Below are 27,148 nucleotides of genomic sequence, written 5' to 3' on the forward strand. Positions count from 1 at the left end.
TGTTTTAATTGCCCAACCTCATAATGGGTACAGACACCCTGTACTTTTTTGTACATTGAAAATGTGAATTATCCTTTTCCTGAGCCCTAAATAGACAAGTAAAGATTTGCAGAGCTCATGCACATTGGCAGAGACTGGCAAGGCAGCTATGTGGTGGGCCAATGAGAGAGTGAGGGGACGGCTGGCAGAGTGAAGGGTCTCTCCTCCCCTCATATATGGTTACTGCCAACACATCAGCCACGTAGAATGAGCCGGGCCATGGAGATAACAGTCTCATCCTCCTCCGAGTGTCCAGTCCCAGTCTGCCCCCACATAACACTAGCTGTCTCTGAGAATGAGCTGGATCCTCCCCAGAGTGTTACTTTACAAGCAATGGAGGGTTGAGGCCAACCCCCCCTTCTCCCACTACATGGTCTCCTCCCCTTATAATGGGAGTATGAGGGGCTTGTTCCAGCTGGAGTAGGAAGCGGGGGGGGGGGGATGTCCACGTTTACATATATCATTAATGGCCGACACACCAGTAAATAATACAAGTTCTAGATTGCTCTCAGAAGTTTTGCTAGTCCCGGGTGAGTGGAAACAAGTAGTTTAGGGCGCCCAAGACTCCAGTCAGCGGTATCCCTGCCCGTACACGCCCGCATAGTTGTAGTAGAGCTCCCGCCTGCAGTGCCACCTCCGGTACCCGCGGGCGCTGCGCCTGCAGGAGCTCCATCAGAGCTCTCCTGACACTTCACATAGTTTCGTGCACTAGTCCTAGTACCGCCCCTGCCTGTACTCCCACCATCACTAAGAGCTCAGGGCTCACCTCCTTCTTTCCCCTATTCTGACCCCTGCGAATACCACGGTGTGACATCATGGGTGCGAAGCACAGGACGAGCCCGGCCGCCGCTGCCCCGGGGATGCCAGTTAGCCGCTGGCCGGTGTTGGCTTTGCAGGCCGCCTTTCTAGTCAGTTTCGTGACTTGTAATGACGCCCCACCGGTGCCTGGGGACCAGCTGCACATAGACAGGACCTCGGTGCCCGAGCTGTGCCCGCGCAGCGTCAAGGAGGGGGACTTCGTGCGGTACCATTACCTTGGCACGTTCCCTGATGGCACCAAGTTCGACTCCAGGTATGTGCCGGGAATAATGCATTGCCTGATGAATCTATCTGTCTATTTGTCTTTCTTTCTATCTAGCCCCTCCATCCATTCCTCCATCTACCCCTCCAGCCATCATCCATTCTTTCATTACAGTGGTCAGGTTGGCACCACATGCACACCATGCTTTATTGCTGCACACAGAAACTTTAAATCAGAGTAAAATATCACTAGGATAAGATAGGATAGGACAGGATAGGATAAGATGAGATTGGTGCTGACATAGCACAACCCTCTGCTGACCATTATTATCTTGCATCTGAATGGTAATACCAGAGTCAGGGCACAAACCAGGGTGGCGCTATGCATGGTCCCCCTCCTTGAGCCTTCATGCTCAAGATTGGTAGTCAGGATATGTAAGGGGAAGTAAGTGCAGAAATGAGAAACTTGTGCATCTGCCCCTCTCATTGTCATCCTGAGTGTAAGGACACACGGCACATCCATTTCCAGCACCTGATATCATGTTGTACATGCAGAGTTTTCTTTTAGAACTACACTGGTAACAATTTATCGTTTAATAATTGTACCTGTAACAAGTAGAAATGAAAGAATGAAGAAATGAAATGGTAACAATGTAATAGAAAACAGAGGTGGCATGCATGGCCATATGCCGGTACTCTGTCACGGACACCAGGTGGGCCCTTACCCTCACAACACACATGTCATAAACAGCATGGATGATCTATGATTTAGATGACAATGCAACCAACAAACCACCTATAGATATATTCTGATATCCAGGGGTTTCATTTGAGCTTTTGTTGTCATTTGTCATGAACACATTTTCAGCTACAGCCCCCAATGGTCACCAAACAAATTCCAAAACAGCAGATCATCTTCTTGACAGATATCCGAAGCATTTGGGATCTGTTTTGGTTCCTCATGTCATGAAAGTGTGCCAATGGACATCCAAAAAATGGACTACATTGGCTTTAGTCTGCTTCTTTATAAAACTTTTCCTTGGCCATTCATTCACTTTAATCTATGGTGAAGTTGTATGCAGTCAAGTCTTGTAGTGCATTCCTAGGCTATCCATTGCTACAGCAGTGGTGAGGGGGGATGGAGAGGTTACATATGTGAAAAGAACCCTGCACCTGAGGGGCCTGCAGGCCCCTTACCAAAAATGAGAACAGTCCCTCCTTTGGAGTTAGATCTGTTGCTATGAGGTGTTTATAATAGATGGAGCTTTCTATATACAATGATACTATATGTTTATAGCATGGAGTATAAATCCTGTACAACATGACATTATATGTGTTGTACTTACTGATGGAGGTGGGCCTGGTATAGCATTGACCTTGGCCAGATAAGCATTACACTACATTTGAGTGATGATCATGATGAATTTTGTGATTCCTATACAGTAAATATAAATATTACCATTCAACAGTCTAATTCCCATATACGGCAAAGTTATGTATAGCATGCAACTTCTTATAGTGCCATATTTATGAAGTATCTGGCAGGCTGCACTTTTATATATATCTTGTGTTTGACCATTTTCACTGTAGAGGTATAGTCTAATGTATTACAAATGTGTACCACATGTATAAAGTGCAATATTTTCTATATAAGCTAACTATCCTGCTACCTACTTCAGCTCAGATCAGTCACACGTTTATTATTGTGTTAAGCACAGTGAGTGTGGAATATAACAAATAGTTGTGCCGGCAGAATGACACTCTTTATAAATGTGTCTATACAGTATTGAAGAGCTGAAGCTGCACATGAGCAATAGCTTTTTCCCTCTGGTCTCAATTATGGGCAAGCTGAAACATGACTCCTATGGATTGTCCACGTCCCCACATTTGCCTGTGAATTTCACATAGAGGCATACTGTTGAGAGAGAATGGCTTTTGCAGAGGCAGCCTGGAATATTAGTTGGTCCTTTTTGGCCAAACTTTTATAGGTTTGGTAAGCAGACAGTTGTTAACACCTAGTTGAGAAGACTAACACCACAAATGTCCTGTAGTTAAGGCCCAAGTCGCCATTATAGTTTCTTTGCACATTCCCTTGTAGATCCATTATTCTGATTAGGAAACATCATACGTCTGTATTTTGTTCTGTTTCGTTTGTATACAGGGCATTGTGGAGAATAAAAAACATCACCAAAAAGTCCTGATCTGTTAGAAAGTTATCAATATCCGCATAGTTAGTAACTGGCATAAATGAATGGATAACCTGACGCTGGAGATCCTGAGCAACTTATTAAAAGCATATTATGCAATCACAGACCTGCTGAGAGGCCACAAGGTATTATGGGACTGGTGTGGCCAAAAGGTTTGAGACTGACATAAATTTAGTTTTTCACAAGGTGTGTGTCTTCAGGGATTTTAGATCTTCTAGTCAGATGCTACTATGGGAAACTGAAGTACAATTATAAGCATTGTATAAGTTATTAAAGTTTTATTAAGAAATACATAAAGTTTATGCAAAGAGTCAATATTTACAAAGTTCACCCATATAATTAAATTATCACCCTGGCATGCTCAATATCAGCTTTTGGGTGAAAATGTGAGTAATGGCAACATATTCATGCCTAATCGGTGCTTGGAGTATATTGTAACAAGGCATGTAACCGTGTGTATTGTCAGTGTGCACATGGTATTTTTCAAAGCTAGCACATTGACCCATTCATTTCATGTGCATGGGGCTGTGAGCGAGAAACAAAACTCAGGAGAGCTGCTATTCCTGTCTGTTTTGCAGCCTGTGATCACTGACCTCAGTGAAATGGACCTTAGAGGCATAGGTGGAACATGGATGTCATCCATATACCATCCATACCGTTTAATAATGGCCGGCAACACGTACACAGTAATGTGCATGTCACCTTACTGTGCCTTTATTTGTCTACTTGCTTTTTGAGGATTGACCACAGATTGTTAATAGGATTGAGCTCTGACGAGTTTCCTGGCCATCAGCCTAAAATTTCTGACTTATATGTGTTTACCCTGAAGTTGCTCAATCTTCCGTATCGTTGAGATTCCTCCACGATGGATGGATTCCTTCAGTATGAATGAAAAATGGTATCTAAACATCTTCCAAGAGCAACTTCACCAAATTGCTCCTTGGTGAAGTTGCTCTTGGATGATGTTTAGATACCATTTTTCACTCATGGCAGCTCCCGAAGCCTCCACGATGGATGGGAGTGAAATATATGGGGATATTACATAAAGCAGGGAGTCATCTGCAAAAAGAGACAACTTGTTCACAGTAGGCCTATGTTCAGGCCATGGATCAAGGGTTTGAATGAAGGGCATTCGTCAGTGATTCTGTAGCCATGATATATAAGAAAAAAAGATAATGGGCAGCCCTGTCTGGTCCCATTAAGTTGGGGAAGGGGTAGAAAGAGAGCCATTGACCCATAGTCTGACCATCAGGCAATTATATAATATCATAATGGGTTGCACCGTGCATGGTTAAATACCCATCACCCTAAGGGTGCCCTCCAGTATAAACCCAAAATTTAAATGTTTTGTTCCATTTAATTATCACTTTTGCCTTTTGGTCCCCATAATGCTAGAAAATACATTTATCATCATCAAATTGCTCCTTGGTGAAGTTGCTCTTGGAGGATGTTTAGATACCATTTTTCATTCATGGCAGTGTTCTTAGAAAAAACTGTGAGTTAGCCCACTCATTTGGGTGAGGATGAACCTCACAACTTTTTGTATAGACAGTATGTTGATGTCTATATTCTAATGAAATTAAAGTAGCACTTCAGCAAATGTATTATATCAACACCAAAGCACTCATGGCAGCTCCCAAAGCCTGCCTTTTCTCACTTGGTTCCATTCCCTTTGTGGTGCCAAGGTAAAAACTAAATTTCATCTCCCCTTCCCCCATGATGTATGACATCACAAGGTCATTTGTGTAGGTAACGTGACAATCAGGCCATGGTTAATGAAAGTTATCAATTAGGAAAATGCTCTGTTTTGGGAGGCTATGGCATTGCTTTTAAAGGGTTATGTGTGGTTCTTTTTGTGTTTTTGGGGGGTTGTGAATGAGTACTGGTGATAGGATGGACATGACATGTGGGTTTGAGTGGCCATGTAAATCTGAGAAATCTTCAAAGAGCCCATGCATTCTGGTCAAAACCATCCCCGCAGTGCTGCAGAAGATAATGTTTCTTGATCTAAGGGACCACGAGTGCAATGAGTTAAAGAGGTTTTCCCATCTCAGTGTTTCAGCAGCTTTACCTGCAGTCTATTCTTCTCACTTCCTGTATTTCTCTCCCCCCTCCTCCCTTTAGCTGAACGGGACACACAACGCTTCTATAGATCAGATATTGTGCAGATGCTTGGACAGAATGGACTAAGTGTTGTCTGTGTGTTTACATAGAACAATAACAGACTGGGCTTTATCAGCAAACTGCAATTAGCTGAACGATTGTCCTGCCAGCAAGGGCAGTGAGGACGTCACTTATCCTATGGGTCCGTGGTTATAGCACGCTGTGTAAACAATGGGAGGAATAACGTCACATAGCAGGCAAACAAAGCTGAATTTCTAAAGCAATATCTTTGGAAAAAGTCTTCAATTTACATAAGCTACCAGTATAGAGAGGATCCTTGAGCTGGAACCACCCCTTTAAAAACAGCTCTAACTCCCACTAACAGTCTATACTATCTATGCTGTGTGCAGAATCCTCAGTGTATTTGCATAAGATGCAGCTTCACATTGTTCTTCCATGCTACCTGGTAGGGTGAGACATCTGAAGCTTCATCACATAGGAATCCCCTGACCCTCAGCAGTGTAAGATAGGGGACAACAGTTCCTGATCTACCATTTGCTGACATTAGATAGGACTAAGAGCAGAGTAAATATAAAGGTATTAGACTGAACCCCCCCCCTCCCCATCCCATCCCATCCCGTCTCGTCTCTGTAGTGCCAGGGGCATAATGAGAACTGTATGTCATCAACAAAGAAAAACCACAGCACTCGCCATAATTCTCTTCTCTTTTTTTTCAACATTAAAATTCAGGGTGGGATGTGTCACAACACAAACAGAGTTATGGCCATTTCGCGATTCGTAATTCCTAATCGTAGAGCCATGATGTAGGGATAGGAACCAAATAACGGCTGTTACTCGGTTTCTGCTGAGCCACATCCCACCCTGAATTTTAATGGTCAAATAAAGAGAAGAGAACTATGGTGAGTGCTGTGGTTTTTCTTTGAAGACATGGGTTTTGACTTCTAATTCTGTACTGCAGAACATGCCACAGATGGGTATTAAGGATCTGGATGGTTTTCATTAAAAAACAGTCAGAGACAGGGACACAAAATCTTGCAGCAAACAGGTTTATTTAGAAAAAACAGCAAAATAAATAAACCTTGACTTCAGGCACAAAAGGAGCAAAATAAAACACAGCTTTAACTTCAGGCAAAAGAACCTTAAACAAAACCCTGCTCGTCTAAGCGCTAACTAGATAACAAGTACTAACTGTATGTGTGGCTTACTACCAATTACACAAATTTACAAAAAGAGTGCAATACAGTCTTCCCAGACTCAGTGTCAGGACAGACCCAGGCACTTCCTCTCGCTCCCAGGATCCGCCCTAAGTACAGGCTCTGCAGCCCAGTAATGGGCCCAGGACCCACAACTGGGCTGAAGCCTACACAAGACCCATCCTGGACCACACATAGGTCAGAAATCTGGGAGAGATATAACGGGACCTCAGCACTCTGCCTGTCACCTTCCCACAAAATTCACAAACATCTGTTTGGTTTGTGCAGCTGTTATTGCAATGGTATTACAAGGATTCTGAATACAGGCTATACATACGAAATAGAGGCAAGGATTCAGAATACAGCCAATACATAACCTATTTCTCATCTATTTACATGAAAAATACATATGCTAAGCCATAGAAGAAATGGTCATGGTATGCCCCGTATTAGTCACATGCATGCAGTATTAGGGAGCGCTCAGTATATTGCATCAGGATTTGTAATACAAAATTAGAAGCATGTCCAAGACTATTAAGAGGTACAATTGTTTTCATTATATGTATTCTCTCTGTAGGTGTAGTATTAATAGTAAAATAATTATTGCTAGTAACACAGTGCAGTAGAACAAGTCAAAGAACAACCAGTGAGATTATCATTCTTTCATCCTATCATCCACCATCTGGACTAATTGGAACATCTAGTCTCCCATCTGCTACTGGCCACTTGATAGCCAACAGCTTTTGGACCCATGATAGACATTTTATCCTTGGGATGAGGCTGCCAGAATTCTGGACCATCTTTTCTCCTTTTCTGTTATTTTCCCACACCTTCCTCTCCCTTAGGCCCCGGTTCACATTATAGTCTACGGGGTCTGCAGGTTTCCCAGGTAACCGTTATTTTTTTGCATATAGGTTTCTGTTTCTGGGGGTCCCCATGCGGACTCCCCAAATGCAGATGTGAACCGGGCCTTGGTCCTTTTATGATAGGTTGTATTGTTGTGGTTACAATATTTGCAACTTTTAAAGGGAATCTGCTAGCACAAGAATGAGATATAAACTAATCACAGTACCCTGCAGGGCTGTCAGAGCAGTTTACAATGTTGTATTTCTTATTTAGGACCTGTCTTTCATTCTTGTAAAAATTGTCCTTTTATCTCTATGTAAATGAGAAGAAAAGGGCTTTAGGGGCATTGCTTTCCATCAATCAGCTTTAGTATCTGCTGCTGCTGACTGCTACTCTGTTCCGCCCACAATCTGTACTGTGCATGTCTGATAATGTCACACTGCGCTCATCTAAAGCCAGCTTCCTTCATTTCCAGATATAGTCTGTCATTCCGAAAAAATATATCGCAGTGTGCAGATTAACTTACTTTGCTTTCCCCAAAAATAATAACAATAAAAAGTGATCAGAAAGTCATACATTCTATACTCGGCCACAAGAAAAATGGCCGCTTACATAGTAAGTAAGTGGGCATTTTCTTGTGGCCTGTGGGCATGCGCAGTCGGCTCTGCCCGAGGCCTACAAGTTTCACCGCCTGCGCTGGAAGAAGACGTATGAGGATTACTTTCCAGAAGAATATGGAGGCGGCGCTGGAGAGTTCTCTCACAGCATTGGGGACGCCCCCAGTGCTGTTTGAGTGCTGGGACCCGCCCCCAGTGCTGCGAGAGAACTCATTTGCATACTGACGGAAAACGGAATTTTAACTGAATGATGGGGCGAAGAAGACATCTAAAGGTAGGAGAAGAATAGCCTTTCTTAAGGCTATTCTGACGTGTCAACGACAAAAAAAAAGTTTTTAATGGTAGAATCCCTTTCAGTATTTGGTTGTATTAGGGAAAGTTCACACAGGGTTTTTTGGTCAGGATTTTGAGGCCATATTCGCCTCAAAATCCTGACCAAAAGGACGACTCCCATTAAAATCAATGGGAGCTGGTCAGGTGTTTTTTCTGGGAGCCGGAAGAAGTCGGAAAAAGAAGAGAGATGTTGATTCTTCAGGCCGTGTCGCCTCGCGATTCAGTCTGAAGACACTTCCTCCTTCCGACTAGGCTCATTCATTGGGCCTAATTTGGAGCAGAGCGCGCGACTGGATGCCGGTGCAGTGCATCGGCATTCAGTCACGGCTACCCGTTTTTTTGACTGGAACCTGAGGCAGTATTGTAACCATTTATATCTAGAGCCATATACACAATACAATAGTCTTGTCTATGTAATACATAGACACTAATGGTTTTTACATAGCATATGGTGATTTATTCAAATGTTCATGCAAAATTTTGCTTATTTTTAATCTTGCATATGTGTCTTTCTTTCTTTTTTTATTTTCACAGCGCACTTAATATATTATTAGAGGGACACCAATTTAGGGATAGACTCACTTATACACCACTTAACATATACAGTACATAATTTTATACAATGCATTTACATTTCAACATTAGTGGATATTTCCTTCTAATAAATCTAAAAGGGGACCCATTATTTGCTTATTTACAGATTATAAAATTGCGACCTATATTATAAATTCTGTGAGAACAAAACTATTATCCTACTTATGAATGGTTAAATGTTTTTAATTTAATATGTCTGTAAAATAAAGATTTGCCATAAGCCTTTACCACAATCACATTATACAAAGCCCTATTAGAATGTACACCGGGTTTCAAATCCACATGATCCATTCTACAGGTCTGCTTTCCAGATCATTTGCTAATTTTGCCACTGTGTTTATCATTTTCGGATTGTCAGTTCAGGAGTTAGATTAAGACTTTGACTAGTTTTCTGTGGTACAAGACTAACAGTTTTTCATATTTTTGTTTTACTCACAATTAAAGGGGCTCTATCACTGGGAAAAGTCATTTTTAACTAATCACATCCTTGCATAGCCTTTAGAAAGTCTATTCCACACCTACCTTTAGTATGTAGATTGCCTCAGTGGTTTCTGAATAAGTCAGTTTTTATTCATATGCTAATTAGACTGTTGCAAGATACATCGTGCACTCCTCTCCTGTTGTTTCCTATGGGAGACTGCTGCTGCTGATGTCTCAGCTTCCTGTTTGCCTCACACACATAGGAGATAATAGAAGAGAGGAGGCTGCTGGGAACTTCCTGAGCTGGCTGGAAGCTCATTAACATATGAATGAAAACAGACTTATTCAGAAACCACTGAGGCAATTTACATACTAAAGGTAAGTGTGAAGTAGCATTTCTAAAGCCTATGTGTTTAGATAAAAATGACTTTTCCCAGTGATAGAGCCCCGTTAAAGGGGTATTCCCACGTCGCATACTTGCCAGTCTTCGCTGCTGTAAATTCTTCTTTCTTCTGGCTTTGTTACATCATTGGTGGGCGGGGTTACATATGCAAAGCCAGCGGCGAGAAGTCGTCACTTCTATGCCGCTGGCCCTGCGTGTGCGCTCCCGATGCAGTTAGGCATCGGACGTACAGCCTTCACAATGCAATACAGACCCCGCATCCGCTGTAATAGAGAGGCGGATGCCAGGGAGTGTAGACGTCGGCACAGGTGCCTGCAACATCACTACGCTCCTGCCCTGCATGAAGCCAGCAGCAGCAGGAGTGATGCTGCTATTCCGCTCCTCCGCCCCCCCCCCCCCTCCGGAATGGCAGCATCGCTCCTACCACTGCTGGCTTCATGCAGGGCAGGAGCGTAGTGATGTTGCAGGCACCTGTGCCGGCATCTACACTCCCCGGCATCCGACTCTCTATTACAGCGGATGCCGAGTCTGTATTGGCGGCCCCTCCCCCCCCACCCAAGTGTAAACTACCCCCCCCCCCTTCCAGGCTTGCTCCCGTGCACTTAGCCCCTCCTCCCTCCCCCCTGAGAGCAGGCAGATACATCACTTGACTTTTGACCAGATAAGTCAAGGGCTGTGTCAACAGAGAAATGGATAAAGTAAGATAGTGGACAAACAAAGCAGTTTTGCTGAAGCAATGTATTGAGGAAAAGTCTTACATTCACATTATCAAGCAGTATAGATTGGATCCTTGTGATGGGACAACCCCTTTAAGTATATCTTCCTTTACTACTAATGAAATGCAGCCCAAAACATGTTATGAACCCTGAAAAAGCTTACTTGATCATTAAAAATGTTTTTTTTTTTTTTTTTTTTTTTAAAGCTATGACCGGGGTACAACCTATAATGTCTTTGTGGGAAAAGGACAGATCATTGCAGGAATGGACAAAGCGTTGATTGGAATGTGTGTAAATGAAAGAAGATTAGTGAAGATTCCACCTAGTCTTGCCTACGGAAGTGAAGGAGTAGGTAAGTGGTCTGTCTGCATGACACTTATGGAATGAGAGCTTTCTTTTTCAATGTATGTTCATGCCATTTCATGTGTAACAATAGGTGTGTGAAACACTTGTTGGCTTTACATATGCATCTTAGGCTATTTTCACACCATGAAGATATTTGATCACCTCATGAAATAACATTCCAAACCAGGAGGCAAAGTTTTAAGGATATCTTGGGTATACATTGCAGAGATTTCACTATGGCCGGCATGAAGAGGTGTTTCTGTTTAAGGCATGTCATCAGATTGGTGTATACAAAGAGTGACCTGAGGATGGCATTATAAGAACAGTGCAGAAGCTTTAATGTTAAAAGAAGATGTTGCATAAAGCTGACCTCTTTCCATATGCTCTTCAATGCTTTGTAAGGGCTTATATACAATATGTATGGCTTATGTATGCCTGAAACGTCCTTCTTCAGAGTCAGAGTGGAAGGTACTAAAAAACAACCGCTCCTGCACTGGCAGATCCAGCTTGTCCATGCATTAATAATAATAAAAATAATAAATGTTATTTATATAGCGCCAACATATTCCGTAGCACTGTATAATTTGTAGGGTTCAAATACAGACAAAAAGATACATTACAGAGAAATAATCAATTCACACAATGGGACTGAGGGCCCTGCTCGCAAAAGCTTACAATCTATAAGGTAGAATGCATTACATGGGCTTTCAGATACATGCTGATACAATTTTATTCAGGTTATTGAAATTTTTCTTTAGACACAGACATTTCTGCAACAAATCTGCTGCATGTTAATGTACCCTTATATTATATATGTAAAAGTATGAGGCTCCCTTGCTTATGATTGAAAAAATGTGTGTAAAAAGATTTTTTCTTCTTCTTTTCAGCTGGTGTCATTCCCCCAGATGCAGTGATTCATTTTGATGTTCTTTTAATGGATATCTGGAACCCAGAAGACAAAGTTGAAATAGAGACGTACTACAAACCTGAAAATTGTGCTAGAAAGGTGCAAGTATCCGACTTCATTCGCTACCACTATAATGGAACCTTGCTTGATGGGACACTATTTGATTCCAGGTATATATTTCTATTTAAATAAAAATGAACTTTTGAGAACATGACCACCTTGTACTATTTACCCTTTATTTCTCACTTTTAGCTTGTGATGCCAACATAATCAAAGTAAGGCTTTATGTGCCCTAGAGTATGTTTTTGGTCTAGTTTTTTATGTGGGCTGTAGAACATACACTACTACATGCACAGTTTGGCTCTATGCTTGTAGGCTCTTCTGCTTTCCAAAGCATTCCTTCAGCATTGTGCATCTGTAAATGAAGGCGGAAACCAATATTTATACTTCTTCTGTGTATCTGTCACTGACACTAACTGTGCAATGTCAAACGTGTGGTCAGTAAGGACTTAACTCAGATGTAAATATAGCTGTTTTTGTGTTTATATAGTTAGTTTATATGTAGATTTTCCATGGACGATTATTCAACCAATATAAACAAGAGAACTTGCCTACATTCTGTATAATAGACGTGTCCTTCTACCATAATACCAACTCACTTCTTTGTGGAGGGAGGACGTAGCAACACTAAGCTTAAAACTCACATGTATACTTTTCTCCTCAAGCCATAATCGCATGAGAACCTATGACACCTATGTCGGAATTGGCTGGTTGATCGCTGGAATGGATACTGGACTACTTGAAATGTGTGTGGGAGAAAAACGTATAATCACAGTCCCCCCATTTCTTGCATATGGAGAAGAAGGAGATGGTAAGATGACACTATTTAGTCATTTCTGTATATTATTACTTTTAAAGGGGTTTTCTGACTTATTTTTTATGATGTAATAGGACTGTTGATGTGGCCAATGGCATAAAACAAAAATTACTCACCTCTCCCTGGTCCCTCCTGTATACAAAATACTGGACTTGCCTCTACTTGAAATGGAGGACCAGGAAGATGTGAATAATGAATTTTTATGTTAGTGGCCCCATCTGTAGCCCTATTACATTGTAATAGAATAAGGCTTCGTTCACCTCTGCGTTTGGTAATCCATTCGGGGAGTCTGCATGGGACCACACCGAATGGAATACCAAACGCAACTGCAAGCGGTGTGCCAAGTGAACGCACACTGACCCTATAGACTATAATGGGGTCCGTGTGCTTGCCACCAGATCTCTGTAGGGATCATGCGGGCAGGAAATTAGTTCACAATATACTTTCCTATCCGCAAGATTCATGCGAGCAGTGCGCGGCAAGCACACAGACCCCATTATAGTCTATGGGGTCCGTGTGCTTTCCCTGGTACACCGCTTGCAGTTGCGTTTGGTATTCCATTCAGGGGGTCCCCTTGCTGACTTCCCTGGACAGAATTCCAACGCAAATGTGAACCAAGCATAAGTTGGAACACCTCTTTCAATAATAAAGTATTCAGGACCGGATTCAGTCACTCCATTCTTTAAAGAAACAAAAGATGCTCTTATTGATTTTATTATACAATTCCCTTCTCAGCCTTCTCACCAGTCACAGCGATCTAACCTTCTTAGGCTAAAGCCTGATAGAGGGACAAAGAGGTAGATGAAATGAGTTGTCTGTTATATAAACATAAATTGAGTCATTGCAAGGAATTTGATAAAATAACAAAATACTTTACAGTCTCTGGTCTGTAAGTAGTTTACAGTAGTCTTCTACCATACTTGTAGGCATCATTAGTAGAGATGAGCGAACAGTAAAATGTCCGAGGTTCGATATTCGTTTCGAGTAGCCCCTCAATATTCGACTACTCGAATCGAATATCGAACCCTATTATAGTCTATGGGGGGAAAATGCTCGTTTCAGCGGTAGGCAACATTCGATTAAATTACACTTACCAAGTCCACGAGTGAGGGTTGGGCTGGATCCTCCGTGCAGTATTCTCTTTGCAGCGTCCCCGCGGCATCTTCCCGCTCTGAATTCACTCTGCCAGGCATCGGGCCTGGGCAGAGCCGACTGCACATGCCCGCACTACAAGCGGACATGCGCAGTCGGCTCTGCCCAGGCCCGATGCTTGGCAGAGTGAATTCAGAGCCAGAAGACGCCGCGAGGAAGCTGCACGGAGAAGACTTCTAAAGGTAGGAGAAGAACCAGCGTTGATTGGCCGACTGTATAGCATTCGGCCGATCAATGCTGGTTCTGCATCGAACTTTTACATTCGAATAGCGAGTGGTACTCGATCGAGTACAAGTATTTCAAATACCGTAGTATTCGATCGAATATCTACTCGATGGAGTACTACTCGCTCATCTCTAATCATTAGGTTTGATAGTATGCCGTAAATAAGACTGAAATAGCTCTGTTTGAAGCTCTTATAATGCACAGAAAACATATGGACCTGTTGTGATCAACTGAGTGCTGGGCTAGCTTCATGATGAGACAACCAATTTAATATAATGCTGCATTTTCGTAGTGGCGTGCATGTAGATTTTTTGTAGAATTAATGTACACCTTTCAGATAATCTTAAGGGTTCTCTTGAGGGTAGCAGGGGAAATCCACTCTGAAAGTTTGGTTCCATTTACCTCTGTGTCTTAATATATATTATTATATTTTATATAAATATATGTGTGTTCATTTAATATAATACTTATTATACTAGCATGCACGTTTTTATGAGATTTAAAATTGTATTTGTCTGTGCTGCAATATTGTCCTCCCTATAACATGCATTATATATTGTGTAAACCATGCTTGTTCACCTCTGCTGTTCTAGGTAAAGATATTCCAGCTCAGGCAACTGTTGTCTTTGATGTAGTCTTATTGGATTTGCACAACCCAAAAGATGGCATCTCTGTAGAAGTCCAATATGTCCCAGAAAACTGTGAGAGGAAAACTCAGGCTGGTGACTACGTCCGGTACCATTACAATGGCACACTGTTGGATGGCACATTCTTCGACTCCAGGTTTACAAATGCTCATTTCTATTGACATACTAACGCTGGGTTCACACTAGCGCCCGGACTCCGTTTTCAGGTTTCCGTCTTCTGCATGCAGAATACGGAAACCTGTCAGACCGGGTCTGGCCGTGTGTGCCGGTGAGCAGTTTATGCTCTACGCCGCAAAACCGTTTTTTTTAAAACTGGACACAAAGTACTGCATGTCTGACTCTGTGTCCGGTTTAAAAAAAACTGTTTCGCGGCAGAAAGCATAAAACGCTCACTGGCACTCACGGCCGGACATCTTTCAAACCCATTCAAATGAATGGGTTTGAAAGAGTCCTGCAGCTTTCCGTCTCCTGCTCTGTTTTGTGCAGGAAACGGAAACCTGTATGAACGGACACTGGGCGCAGATGTGAACGAGCCCTTACCTATAATAATAAATTTTATTTATATAGCGCCAACATATTCCGCAGCACTGTACAATTTATAGACAAAAAGGTACATTACGAAGAAATAGTCAACTTCACACAATGGGAATGAGGGTCCTGCTCACAAGAACTTACAATCTAAGAGGTAAATGGGGTGACACAAGAGGTAGCAGGGGCAGCATTGGAGGTAGCATTGCTTATACAGTGATCAGACAATTTTGTAATAGAGGCTACTGTCATTAAACAAACACTATTATTGTTCCTGTAATGTTTATAGTAAGATTATGGTTACATTTATTATCTCTAGAATAAGTCTAATTCTACAATGAAACCTAAAAGTCATAATGAGACAGATCTATCAGCTTTTAAAGGGGTTGGCCCTATTGTACTGGTGGATTCAAGTCTGGATAAGCGCTGAATGACAAGAAACACATTGATTTAGCAAAGTGTGTTGGGGAGTAAGAATCAAGAATCACTACTTCATGCATTTACACAAAGTATTCTACATATCCTGCCTGAAAGATGTCATAAAAGAAGTCACATTCTTGTGTGTATATGCTATTAGAATTGGATTGTTCGTAGGAATTCTTGTTCTCAAAAATTCTCCTGAATATTGGACTGTCTAATAAGACCTTAATATTAGAAAAAGTGTACACCTGATGCTTACATATGCATTCTGTAGTCAATATGATGTGTTCAGGTACAGTATGGTCTTTGTCCCCCTACACTTTATTGTCAGCAGCACTGCCCTGTTTACATAATGAGAGAGAGAAGAATTGTCTGTAATGGCATAACTCTGTATGTTGTATTGTGTAGTAGCATTTTAAGGATAGGTTCACACTAGCGTTTATACTACGGGTCAGGGTTTCTGCCCCTGAATACGCTTGAAAAATGTGGAAAGAAAAGTCTGCAAGCAGGACTTTTCTCTCAACGTTCTTCAGACAGAAACCTGGCGGAAACCATTATAGTCTATGGGGTCCACGGATTTCCGCATATAATTGCTTTTATTTTTTTGCTTTTGCTTTTTAAGAGGATTAGGTTTCCTTTCTTCTAGTTCCCAAGTGGATCCGAAGAACGAAAAGCTGAACAGTATTGTGAACCTAGTGTACTCTGGAAGCTGTATGGCTGCAATTTCGTGAAGACTATTAAGAGGAGATTATAGCACGCTGTCTGCTCAACCAACAGCAGCGCCATAGAGTGTCCTAAATTAAGAGTTGTTCCCCTTCCAGGACTATTGCAAGCCTTTGATGTTGTTTTACCTCTACTGAATTTCAATTATTTATTATTGTACTGTATTTATGTAAAATTTTAATCGACTGTTTCTTCTCTCCTTGGACGATTTTATACTTTGCTTATGGTTTTGGAAAGTGATCACCATTATATTGTATCTCATTTATTATCTTCCCTGTACCTTAGTTACTCTCGAAACCACACTTATGACACATACATTGGAAAGGGTTACGTGATTGTTGGTATGGATGAAGGTTTGCTGGGTGTGTGCAATGGAGAAAAGCGTCGAATCACAATTCCACCCCATCTTGCTTATGGTGAAGAAGGAACAGGTGGGTTTCTACTTTGTGTGTACATGTGTGTATCAGCTACTTTGTGTGTGTGTGTGTGTGTGTATGTATGTGTGTGTATATGTGTGTGTGTGTGTCAGCTACAGAAATTAACAGATGATTTACAATTTTGGTTTCCCTGTTGCTTTCCAAGGAAAGATTCCAGGATCTGCAGTGTTGGTTTTTGACATTGTCATGGTTGATTTCCACAACCCAGAAGATTCTGTCAGCATCCTATCAAATCATAAGCCATCCAACTGCACTGTCTTGAGCAAGAAGGGGGACTATTTGAAGTATCACTATAATGCAACACTTATGGATGGCACAGTACTAGATTCAACGTAAGTTCACTTTGAAATATGTATGTATTTACAATAATATGTAAATTGCTGAATATTATTGGAAGTAAAGGTGTCTTCCCACCGTGATTGTTACAACGGTAGTCCCAAGTTGCCCATTCCTTTTCAGCACTTCAATACAGTGGAATTTGAATGGGGCATTGGTTAAGCATTCATACTTCTGATTCATTCAAAATGTATGGGATTGATAGAGATAGCCACGTACAATGCTATACTCTATTCAAACTTCTCATCATTACACACGAATTGAAGGCCTCATTCTACTGATCATTGGGGGTCTGAGCAGTGGCCCAAGAGCAAAGGTGATAAATTCCAGTCAAGACCATTCTTCCACTATTGCTACAAAAAGTAAAGGTGACCACTGTAGTAAAGTCACAGAACTTAGGTTCCTATTTAAGTGGTTGTTTAAACCATATGATAATTTTTATAAGCTGCTTAGAACAGTGTTAAATAAAATACGTCACATTCTTGTTATAAATTCCATGTTTTGTTGGCGCTGTTTACCTGATCCCTGGTAACAGGAGAGTTCTGGCACCAGAGCAGGAGGGGAGTGATCAGTATAGGCTAGATTCATAAGACTGAGTTTCACTTGTGAACTTGTTGGATTTACTGGCCTGAAGTTCTTGCTGGGAGAGGAACTTCTAGTATAATAGTAATGTATGCTGCTAGGAGTCGCTATATATAAATAGCTTTCCTTTTACCTGAAAATCTTTAATGATTGCATATTTCCATCGACCAGTTCTGGAATATTCACACACGGCAGATTGTTACAGATATTTCTGAATTTCAAAATCTAATTAATTTGTCTGATAACTTTCCATTAGTGCAGATATAGTTGGACTACATAGAAGTCTCTGATCATAATTTCTTTCTTCAGACACCAGTACGGAAAAACATACAACATTGTTCTTGGATCTGGACAGGTGATAATGGGAATGGACATAGGACTGCAGGACATGTGTGTTGGAGAGAAACGTACAGTTGTCATTCCTCCACATTTTGGTTATGGAGAAGCTGGAGTAGGTGAGTTTGTTAGATTTTTGTTTGTTAGATGTTTTTGTTTTTATAATTCCAAGATATGCCTACCAATTTATTCTGCAAATAAACATTGTACATAATACATTCAATTTCTGCTACAATAAGGCTCATTTAGTATATGTGGTTTTAGGTTTTCAGCAGGGGTTCCAGTATTTTTGACTGCACTGAGTAGCACAAACTAGCCTTTTTTATACCTGTAAAATATCTTGGTTCCAGTGGAGACACCCAAAATATCAGAACCTTGATAGAAAACTGATAGACCCCCACAGAAAACTGACGGTGGGGTCTGTCAAGATCCTTTTGAAAGTTCATTTATCATAATAGTCATAGCTCGCATGGGGACAGAAGCCATGATGCTAATGTGAATGGTGCATTATCTATCACGTGTTAGATCAAGTTATATGTAATTCTAACTATGCATGAAAAATGTCAATATAAAGATATGTTCTCATCATTCCACCATATAACAGAGGGAGAAGTACCGGGAAGTGCAGTTTTGATTTTTAACATTGAACTACTGGAATTGATACCAGGCCTGCCTGATGGTTACATGTTTGTATGGAATGGAGAAGTTTCGCCCAAGCTCTTTGAAGACATTGACAAAGACCAAAATGGGGAGATAGTTTTGCAAGAGGTATGTGCCATATCTCCAATAATGCAGTAGTCATGCCAAAGCAAAATGTTACATCTTTACCTTCCTTGTGGATATAAGTGTGCAAGGCAGTTTACATTCTGTTTGAGTAGCAGTAGGTCAAGCAGAAATATAAATAAAACAATACTGTTTCAAACAGTGTCTTAGAAGTAGTTCAGTTGTGTATTTGTGTAAGCAAGCTACAGGCTTATTGTAACTGCAGAGCCAGACATTTGGGCTAAGGTCTATTTCACACGGGGTATTTTGGTCAGGATTTTGAGGCTGTATCCGCCTCAAAATCCTGACCAAAAAGACGGCTCCCGGAAAAAAGAACAGACATGCTCATTCTTCAGGCGGAGTCGCCTCACGAATCCGCCTGAAGACACTCCCACTTCCCGACTAGGCAGATTCATTTGGGCCTAATCCGGAACAGAGTGCGCGAGTGGATGTCGATGCAGTTGCAGCTACCCATATTCACAGTTACCCTGAGGCGGTCTCACCTCAGGTTCCGGACCAAAAATCTCCATCTAAACCCGGCCTTAGACCACAAGTTGCAGAAACACAACATTTTCCTGTTGCGGAAATACAACAGAAAAAAATTATGCATTTTACAGTACCAGAAAAGTGAATGAGATTCTGGTTAATCCCATCCACACATTGCTGAAAAAAGCCACGTAAAAGCTGTTTTCAAAAATGCAGATTTAGACTAAGGCCCCACGTTGCAGAAACACGCAGCTTTTTTGTTGCAGATTTGGCCGAGGTTTTTTGAGGTTCCTATACTTTATATATTTCACATTCTTTATGTAGCCATTCTTGGCTTTGACTCCAAAAAAAAAAAGAAAAGCAGCCAACATCTGCAACAAAAAAGCTGTGTTGCTGCAATGCGGGGCCTCAACCTTAATATGGGAAGAAAAATGCCATGTGTTTCTGCTGTGTTTTTGTTTGTTTGTTTTTTTTTTTCATTTTTTAGCTGCGTTCCGCAGTGTGAGACCTTAGCCTTGAGCTGGGGCTTACATAAAGTAAACGCCGCTTTTTTGCAGCAAAAAAAACACTGTTTTACAGCAGCTGCCAGTGGATTGGATCCTGGCTAATCCCATCCATATGTTGCAGAAAAATATCTGCAGTGGACATGCTGCAATTTCAAAAACTGTTGCGTTTTTGTACATCACAGCATGTCAGTTATACCTACAGAAACCATGTTTTTTTTTTTCTGCATAGGTATGATTGGAAAAAGTCTGCAGAGGAAAATTCTGTGGACTTTCTGTGAAAAGTGCGGCTGGAAAATATGCGATGCATTTTTGCCGCAGTTTTTCTGCAGCGCTTTGTGGCTGCGGTCACCTATGTGGGGCTTTAGCCCTAAGGAGGAATCTCCAGTGCAAAATGTCAGCATTGTTGAGTACATTCAGTATAGTCACCTTCAGAGCAGAAATGTTAGGAACTTGAGCACAATAAGCCTTCAGTACAGTAGAGATTATTAAAATTAATTTTGTTGCACCAGCGGAGACATGCAGAGGTTTCTTTTTCTCTGTATTTCATACTGATATGGCAGTAAATTGTACCATGTTCCATTGGTTATTAGGAAATGTTGTGAATGGTACACAATAGCTTCAAATAGTATAATACTGGGCAGTTATTCATATTGAAGGGATTCAATCATTAAAATAAAATTTTTTCTCCCTAACATGTAGTAATAGCCTTAAGAAAGGCTATTCTTCTCCTACCTTTAGAAGTCTTCTCCATGCTGCCGTTCGGTAGAAATCCCGGTTTTCTTCTGTATGCAACTGAGCTCTCTTGCAGCACTGGGGGCAGGACCCAGGGCTCAAACAGCACTGAGGACGTCCCTAATGCTGCGAGAGAAATCTCCAGCAACCTTAGTTAAGACTTGTAGCAGACATGTCGTAGAAGTAAAATAAGGATTCAACCTCTAGATTTTTGGCTGGAAAGTCAAAGCGTCATAGTTTTTGTAATTCAGTTGCTTGCAATGCTCCTATTTATTGCTGTAAGTCAGAGATCATATTTTCACCTAATTTACTTGTATGGCCTGCATGTTGATAGGACATAAGACAATAGAAAGTGGGAGTTGTCATGGCAGTCCCTTATTATTGAATATTAGCAATGGGACTTTACTGAAGTAAAGGTTTCTCACATAATATCAGAGAGAAATGAATTAGGCTTTGTGTACACAGCATTGGAGTATTTAGGTTTTTATGTATATCTCCATTGTATGCCACTGTAATGGCACACACTGCCACCCATCTTCCATAGGATTTCAATTTTAAAAAAGTATTATTTTAAACAGCACAGTTTACGTTTTTATGCAATGGACCACTGTATAGGAAATCACAATATGCTGAGTTTTCCTGTACTGTTGTAAAAAGATACTACGTGCGTAACAGTCAAACGGAGGCCAAAAGGACACTCTTTTTTCGATCAGGTGATTGGAGTATTATGAATATCTTTAATGTACACTTTGGAAGATTTTTCTAGTATATACATTACTTGTAGATTCAAATACAATGTGTACAGACCCTTAGACAAAGGTAATGTTGAAAGTTGATTTAAACATAAATTGGTTCAACTTTAGAAAAGGCTTTTCTATGCTTGGGAGACAGGATCTCATTGCACACCTGTCCATCGGTTATTATTGATCTTAGTTAAAGGGGTGGCCAGGATATAGGTTTTATGTCCCAACCTTACCGAGCAGATACTTATGACGTGACCTAAGGATAAACCATAAAACCTAAATCATGGACAACCCCCTTATCACTTTGCTCATTGGTGTCTTTGTTCTTTTAGTTTACAGAATATATTAATATCCAAGTGGAAACTGGTAAAGGAAAACTAGCTCCTGGGTTTGATGCTTCCAAGATAATAGAGAACATGTTCAAAAACCAGGATCGAAACGAAGATGGCAAAATTACAGAAGCAGAGTTTAAATTAAAAGACCAGGAAGATAAAGAAAGACACGATGAACTGTAATATGGGGTCAGGCCATGTGTCCACATGCACTGTGAAAGCTTTATAAGATGGTAAAAAGGTAAAGCTATGTAAACTGGAAGGATTGTGGGAATGTAAATCACTGAATGGACTGCTTAATGTGAGAATATAGGCACCACATACAACATTCCTCATGGAGTACGGTTTATCAATGACAACAGTAATCGTATCTCAGGTTCCAATTCATTAAAAAAAAAAAAATTGTGAAAAAAATGTTTAGTAAAAACAACTTGCCTCTGTAGCTTTCTATACCAGAAATTCAGATTGTTCCCAAGATGTGTTTTCCAGTGATATGTTCTTTCATGAAACAAGTCAAGTGATGATTTACTTTTCTTTAATATGAGGTTCAGCTATAGAGACAAATTCCATTATTTTCTATAGTGGAAAAAAATCATATAAACTATTTTTATAGTGAACTCAATTTTTTCTTTATAGGAAATAATGAATTTTGCTTGTGGCAATGATTTACATGTCATTTTAAAGGGAACCAATCACACTGAACAGGCTGTCTGATCTACAGGCTGCATGTCATAGAGCAGGATATGCTGAGCAGATTGATATATAGGTTTGTGAGAAGTCTCAATATAATGTATATTTTAATTATTTACATTGCTGCTTTGTCTGGTGCTTAGGAGACGATTGGGTGGCGCGTTTTTTTACACGTGTAAAAAATGTCATTGAAGTCAATGGGAGTTTGATTTATATATGTGTATTCTTTACACGTTGTGGGGAATCGCTCATGTAGATGCTTGTAGCAGTGCAGGAAACAGGGACACAGACACTGGATTGCACACAAGTTCAAGCTTTATTCACATGTAGCGCATACACTGCTTTTGCAAAGCCACAGGATAAACAAAACCCTTCTTGGCTAAGAAAACTAACTTAAATGTAAGGAAACTTTTCCCTGACTATACAGGAGACTGGCTACCAGTCTCCCACCTTGGCAACAACAACGGGTGGCACAGCACCTGCTTTGGAGGTCCGGTCTGGACAGGTCAGCTCTGTCAGTGTGGTGCCACCCTGCTAGTCTTCACACTCAGACTGTTATTAGGGCCTGATTAGTCAGCTGACCTCCCTGGTGTGAATCTTTACCAAACACCCTTTAGCTGCCTGGCTGGGACATACCTGTCTCTCCAGACCACACCCTTCACTCTCTCACAACGTGTATTATGCAACAATGAGCGCACGTTTACTCCCAGATGGGACCGCCAAATGGACATCCAACCAAAGAGAGAGCTGTGATTTAAATGCATAAATACAGGCTTTACTGAATCTTTTCCCACAAAATTATTTATCTATCTGCTCAGCTCTTCCAGCTCCATAACATGCTGCCTGCAGATCAGATATCATGTTAAAAACGGCAGTTTTCCTTCAAGTCCTTTCTTTCTTTAATATAATGATTTACTGAAGAGGTTTTATTAAGGCTCTTTTTACATTGTTATGTGCAATGCCCATCCAAATTTTCTGTTGAGAGGATTTCACAACAGAAGCCTCAAACATATACCTTTAATCCATAGACTCCCGTGCTAAAAAAAAAATATGTATATTTTATTTTTTTTACTACACACCTCCGTATTGAATAGCACACTCTATTGTGCTATTCCATACAATAAAAAAAAACAAACAAAAAAACGGAAACCCAAGAGTATTCCACAAAATATAGGCCAAATGAATACTTGGGGGTGTGGTAAGGGTACACTTCAGATGCCTCGTGTAAAAAGACCCTACCAGGTACTACAATTCAATCAGTATTATATTAGGTAAGAGTCTGTTCAATATGATCCTGGTAAGCACTTCTATTATAACATTTCTCATTAGGTTAAAAAATTCTTCTAAAATTCTTCTAAAAAGTTTGTTTGTTTTTTTCCTCCACCCGAAACAATACTCTGATACATAAGCTCCATCAATTGAATCTGTTTAAGCTGCAGTTCATGTCACAGCCCATGGACCCAAGTGTTTTTTTTTTTTTTTCGGGGGGGGGGGGGGGGGGCAAAAAATGCAAACTTTTTTTTTTTTTTTGTTAATCCTTTATATTCTTTGTGATGCTGCACTGAACAGTAGGTAAAGAAATAAATGTCTGAAAAAAGTGTAACCAAGTACTTCAGTGTTTGATAAAACTTTATTGTGAAATGGAGGGTGACAGTGGATGTAAAGTAGTAACATAGCACTAGATGGTATATATTCAGATAAGTAATTTAACGTTATGATTGTGGGGAATGGGAAAATCAATTTTTAACTAAGCATATATTTGCATACCCTTTAGAAAGGCTATCCCACACATACCTTTTATTCATTAATCCTCCCAGCCGGTTTTGAATTAGCCCTCTTTTAGTGATATGCTAATTAACCAGCACAGAGCACTCCGGAAGTTCATGGAGCACTGTGTGCTGTATGTAAGCAGGGGAGGTGAGAGCAGGGAAGGCTGATAAGTTATCATCATCAGCCTCCCTGCTCTCACCTCCCCTTGTTTACACATCACACAGTGCTCAGTGAACTTCCAGAGTGCTCTGTGCTGGTTAATTAGCATATCAATAAAAGTGGGCTAATTCAAAACCGGATTAAAAGAGGATTAATGAATAAAAAGTGTGTCTGGAGTAGCCTTCCTAAAGGCTATGCAAATATGTGCTTAGTTAAAAATCAGAGACGCCCTTTAAAAAAAAAAAATTATGATTTTGTGGTCCTGGTGTTAGCTGACGAAAGGCTAGAAATGAACACAGAAAAAAATGTGACATTTATCGTCAATTTTATTTTAATTACCGTATATACTCGAGTATAAGCCGACCCGAATATAAGCCGACCCCCCTAATTTTACCACAAAAAACTGGGAAAACTTATTGACTCGAGTATAAGCCTAGGGGGGGAAATGCAGCAGCTACTGGAAAATTTCAAAGATTAAAATGGCCGGAGTTTTTGGGTGCAGTAGTTGCTGGGAAAGGGGAGGGGGTGTTTTGGTTGTCTGTCTGCCCCTTCCCTGAGCTTGAGGACTGGGTTTTTTCTTCCCCCCACTTGGAATTCAGTCTGGCTGAATATAGGGTATCTACAGTGCTTCTATTAACCCCTTCCCGACTGAACAGGAGCACTGCAGATCCCCTATATTCAGTAGACCGGGCACTGTCAGACTCAGGGATACCTAATGTGTATGTGTTTCACAGTGATTTTCTACTTTTGTATGTATTCTAGGAAAAGGAGTGTTTTAGAACTTTTATGTTTTTAAAATCTTTTTTTTTTTTTTTTTTTGCACTATTTTATGGGAGATTCTATACATTAATATTGTGGCTGATCATAGACCCTCCCTCCTAAAAAAAAAAAAAAAAAAAAAAAAATTTTTTTTTTTTTTTTTGCTGACTCGAGTATAAGCCGAGGTGGGCTTTTTCAGCCCAAAAACTGGGCTGAAAAATTCGGCTTATACTCGAGTATATACGGTAATTATGTTATTTTTTTACCATCAAAAAGTTTTATTTGATTTTACAATAAAAAGAGAAACATTGCAACACATAATATTGATAGAAAAGAGGCAATCAATTACCGGTGCAACCGGCCCCTGGGAGAGGGGTAAACAAAAGGGGTGGGGGGAGGGAGAGAGACAATAGCAAAATACAGGAAAAATTGGGGAAGGGTGGGGCAGGGAGGGGGAGTGCTCCTGACACAGTTTAATAGTGCATATGTAAGCTGTTGACGATCAGTGTTGATCAGTTTCATTGGTTTGGATGGCACACTGACAACAGAAATGATACACTGATAATGACACTTTGCTATACTTCTATTGGGCATTGTATTTATGTATTTTGCACCCTTCAAGGGGTTATCCAAGATAACTGGGAAGCCCTACACTAATCTAAACACCCTCCTACTTTCTAAATAAAATAATTAATCAAAATATATATTTATCCATATCACTGGGGCAATCATGTGACCACCCCAGGGACATTTTCTGATTATCCGGTGACAATCCGTTTCCCCATTTCCAGAAACTAATCGTCTTTACTACTCACCCATTATACTTGCCTTCCTGAGAGACGGCTCCTCCTTCTTTACTGATTCAGCAGGCGCACCTTCTTCTTCAAGTGCTGCTCTGCACATTGCTGCCGATAATCTACCTGTACTGCGCAGCAGAGATGGATCATTGCTCCAAAGAACAGAGCAGCGCTGGAGAAGAGCACGCGCTTGCAGATCAGTAAAGAGGAAGGAACCGTCTCGCAGGAAGAAGTGTGGAAGGTAAGTATATAATATGGGTTGGGCTGAGTAGGTAGGGAAGGGTGGGATAGTTAGAGAGACAGGGAGGCGGTGTATGGGAGGGGTGAGAGAGAGAGAGGAGGGAGAGAGGAATGGGGGTGGAGTAAGGCGAGAGGAGTGAGTGTGGAAGTTACATAGCAGGAAACTGACTCATAACCAAATGCAGAAAAAAACAGAAGCTCCCAGAAACATACAAATATCACTCAAAACACTGCTAAAAGGTATATGGCTGCATTTATTAATGCATTAATAGCACTAAGAGGTTTTTTCTTAAACAAAAAACCAATTAAAAACATTTTTTTTTTTTTTACAAGGAAAACCCCTATAACCCCTTCCCAACATGCGCCGTAATAGTACGGCGCATGTCGGGTCTGTAACTATGGCGACCGCCCGGGAGCTTTAAGCAGTAGACAACCGGCTCTAATGCCTCCGATCGGTCCCCAGACCGATCGGAGGCATTAACCCCTCCGGCGCCGCGGTCAAAGGCGCCAGAGGCGCCATTTTCCCAGCGGCGCATGGGCGCCGCCATTTTGCCCGGGATCGCCGGCTCCTGGAGCATGCTCCAGGGCCGATGTCATGTTGCCATGACAGCCAGGAGCCTGTACAAGGCTCCCAGGCTTGTCTGCAAATTCTCTCTTTTGCAGGCTGGTCTATGCAGCCTGCAAAAGAAAGGATGATTTTTTGCAATGCATTAGCATTGTAATGCATTGCATTAGTGATCAGACGCCCTGGGGTTCAACACCCCTAGGGGGTCTAATAAATACAAAAAATTTTTTTTAAAAAAAGTAAAAAAAATATAAAAAATATAAAAAGTATTAAAAGTTCAAATCACCCCCCTTTCCCTAGAACACATATAAAAGTAGTTAAAAACTGTGAAACATATACATGTTAGGTATCCCCGCGTCCGAAATCGCCCACTCTACAAATCTATAAAAATATTTTTCCTGTTCGGTAAACGCCGTAGCGGGAAAAATAGTCAAAAGTGCCAAACCGCCGTTTTTTCACTGTTTTGATTCTGATAAAAATTTGAATAAAAAGTGATCAAAGCAATAACATTTCCCGAAAATGGTAGAATTAAAAAGTACACCCGGCCCCGCAAAAAAAGACGCCCTATGCATCCCCGTAC

The 27,148-nt window shown here is 40.9% G+C and overlaps 1 protein-coding gene across 1 annotated transcript; it reads left to right on the forward strand.

Moving 5' to 3' along the window:
- The first annotated feature begins 568 nt into the window (after positions 1-568).
- Positions 569-23,732, forward strand: FKBP9 (FKBP prolyl isomerase 9). The gene is made up of 10 exons (XM_075271136.1): positions 569-1,111; positions 10,719-10,864; positions 11,745-11,934; positions 12,490-12,635; positions 14,612-14,801; positions 16,622-16,767; positions 16,919-17,105; positions 18,001-18,146; positions 18,632-18,795; positions 21,589-23,732. Exons 1-10 carry the CDS (start codon positions 855-857, stop codon positions 21,769-21,771), a joined length of 1,755 nt encoding a protein of 584 aa, XP_075127237.1. The 5' UTR covers positions 569-854; the 3' UTR covers positions 21,772-23,732.
- Positions 23,733-27,148: the final 3,416 nt, after the last annotated feature.

This window comes from Leptodactylus fuscus, chromosome 4 (assembly GCF_031893055.1).
Source record: "Leptodactylus fuscus isolate aLepFus1 chromosome 4, aLepFus1.hap2, whole genome shotgun sequence".
NCBI lineage: Eukaryota > Metazoa > Chordata > Amphibia > Anura > Leptodactylidae > Leptodactylus > Leptodactylus fuscus.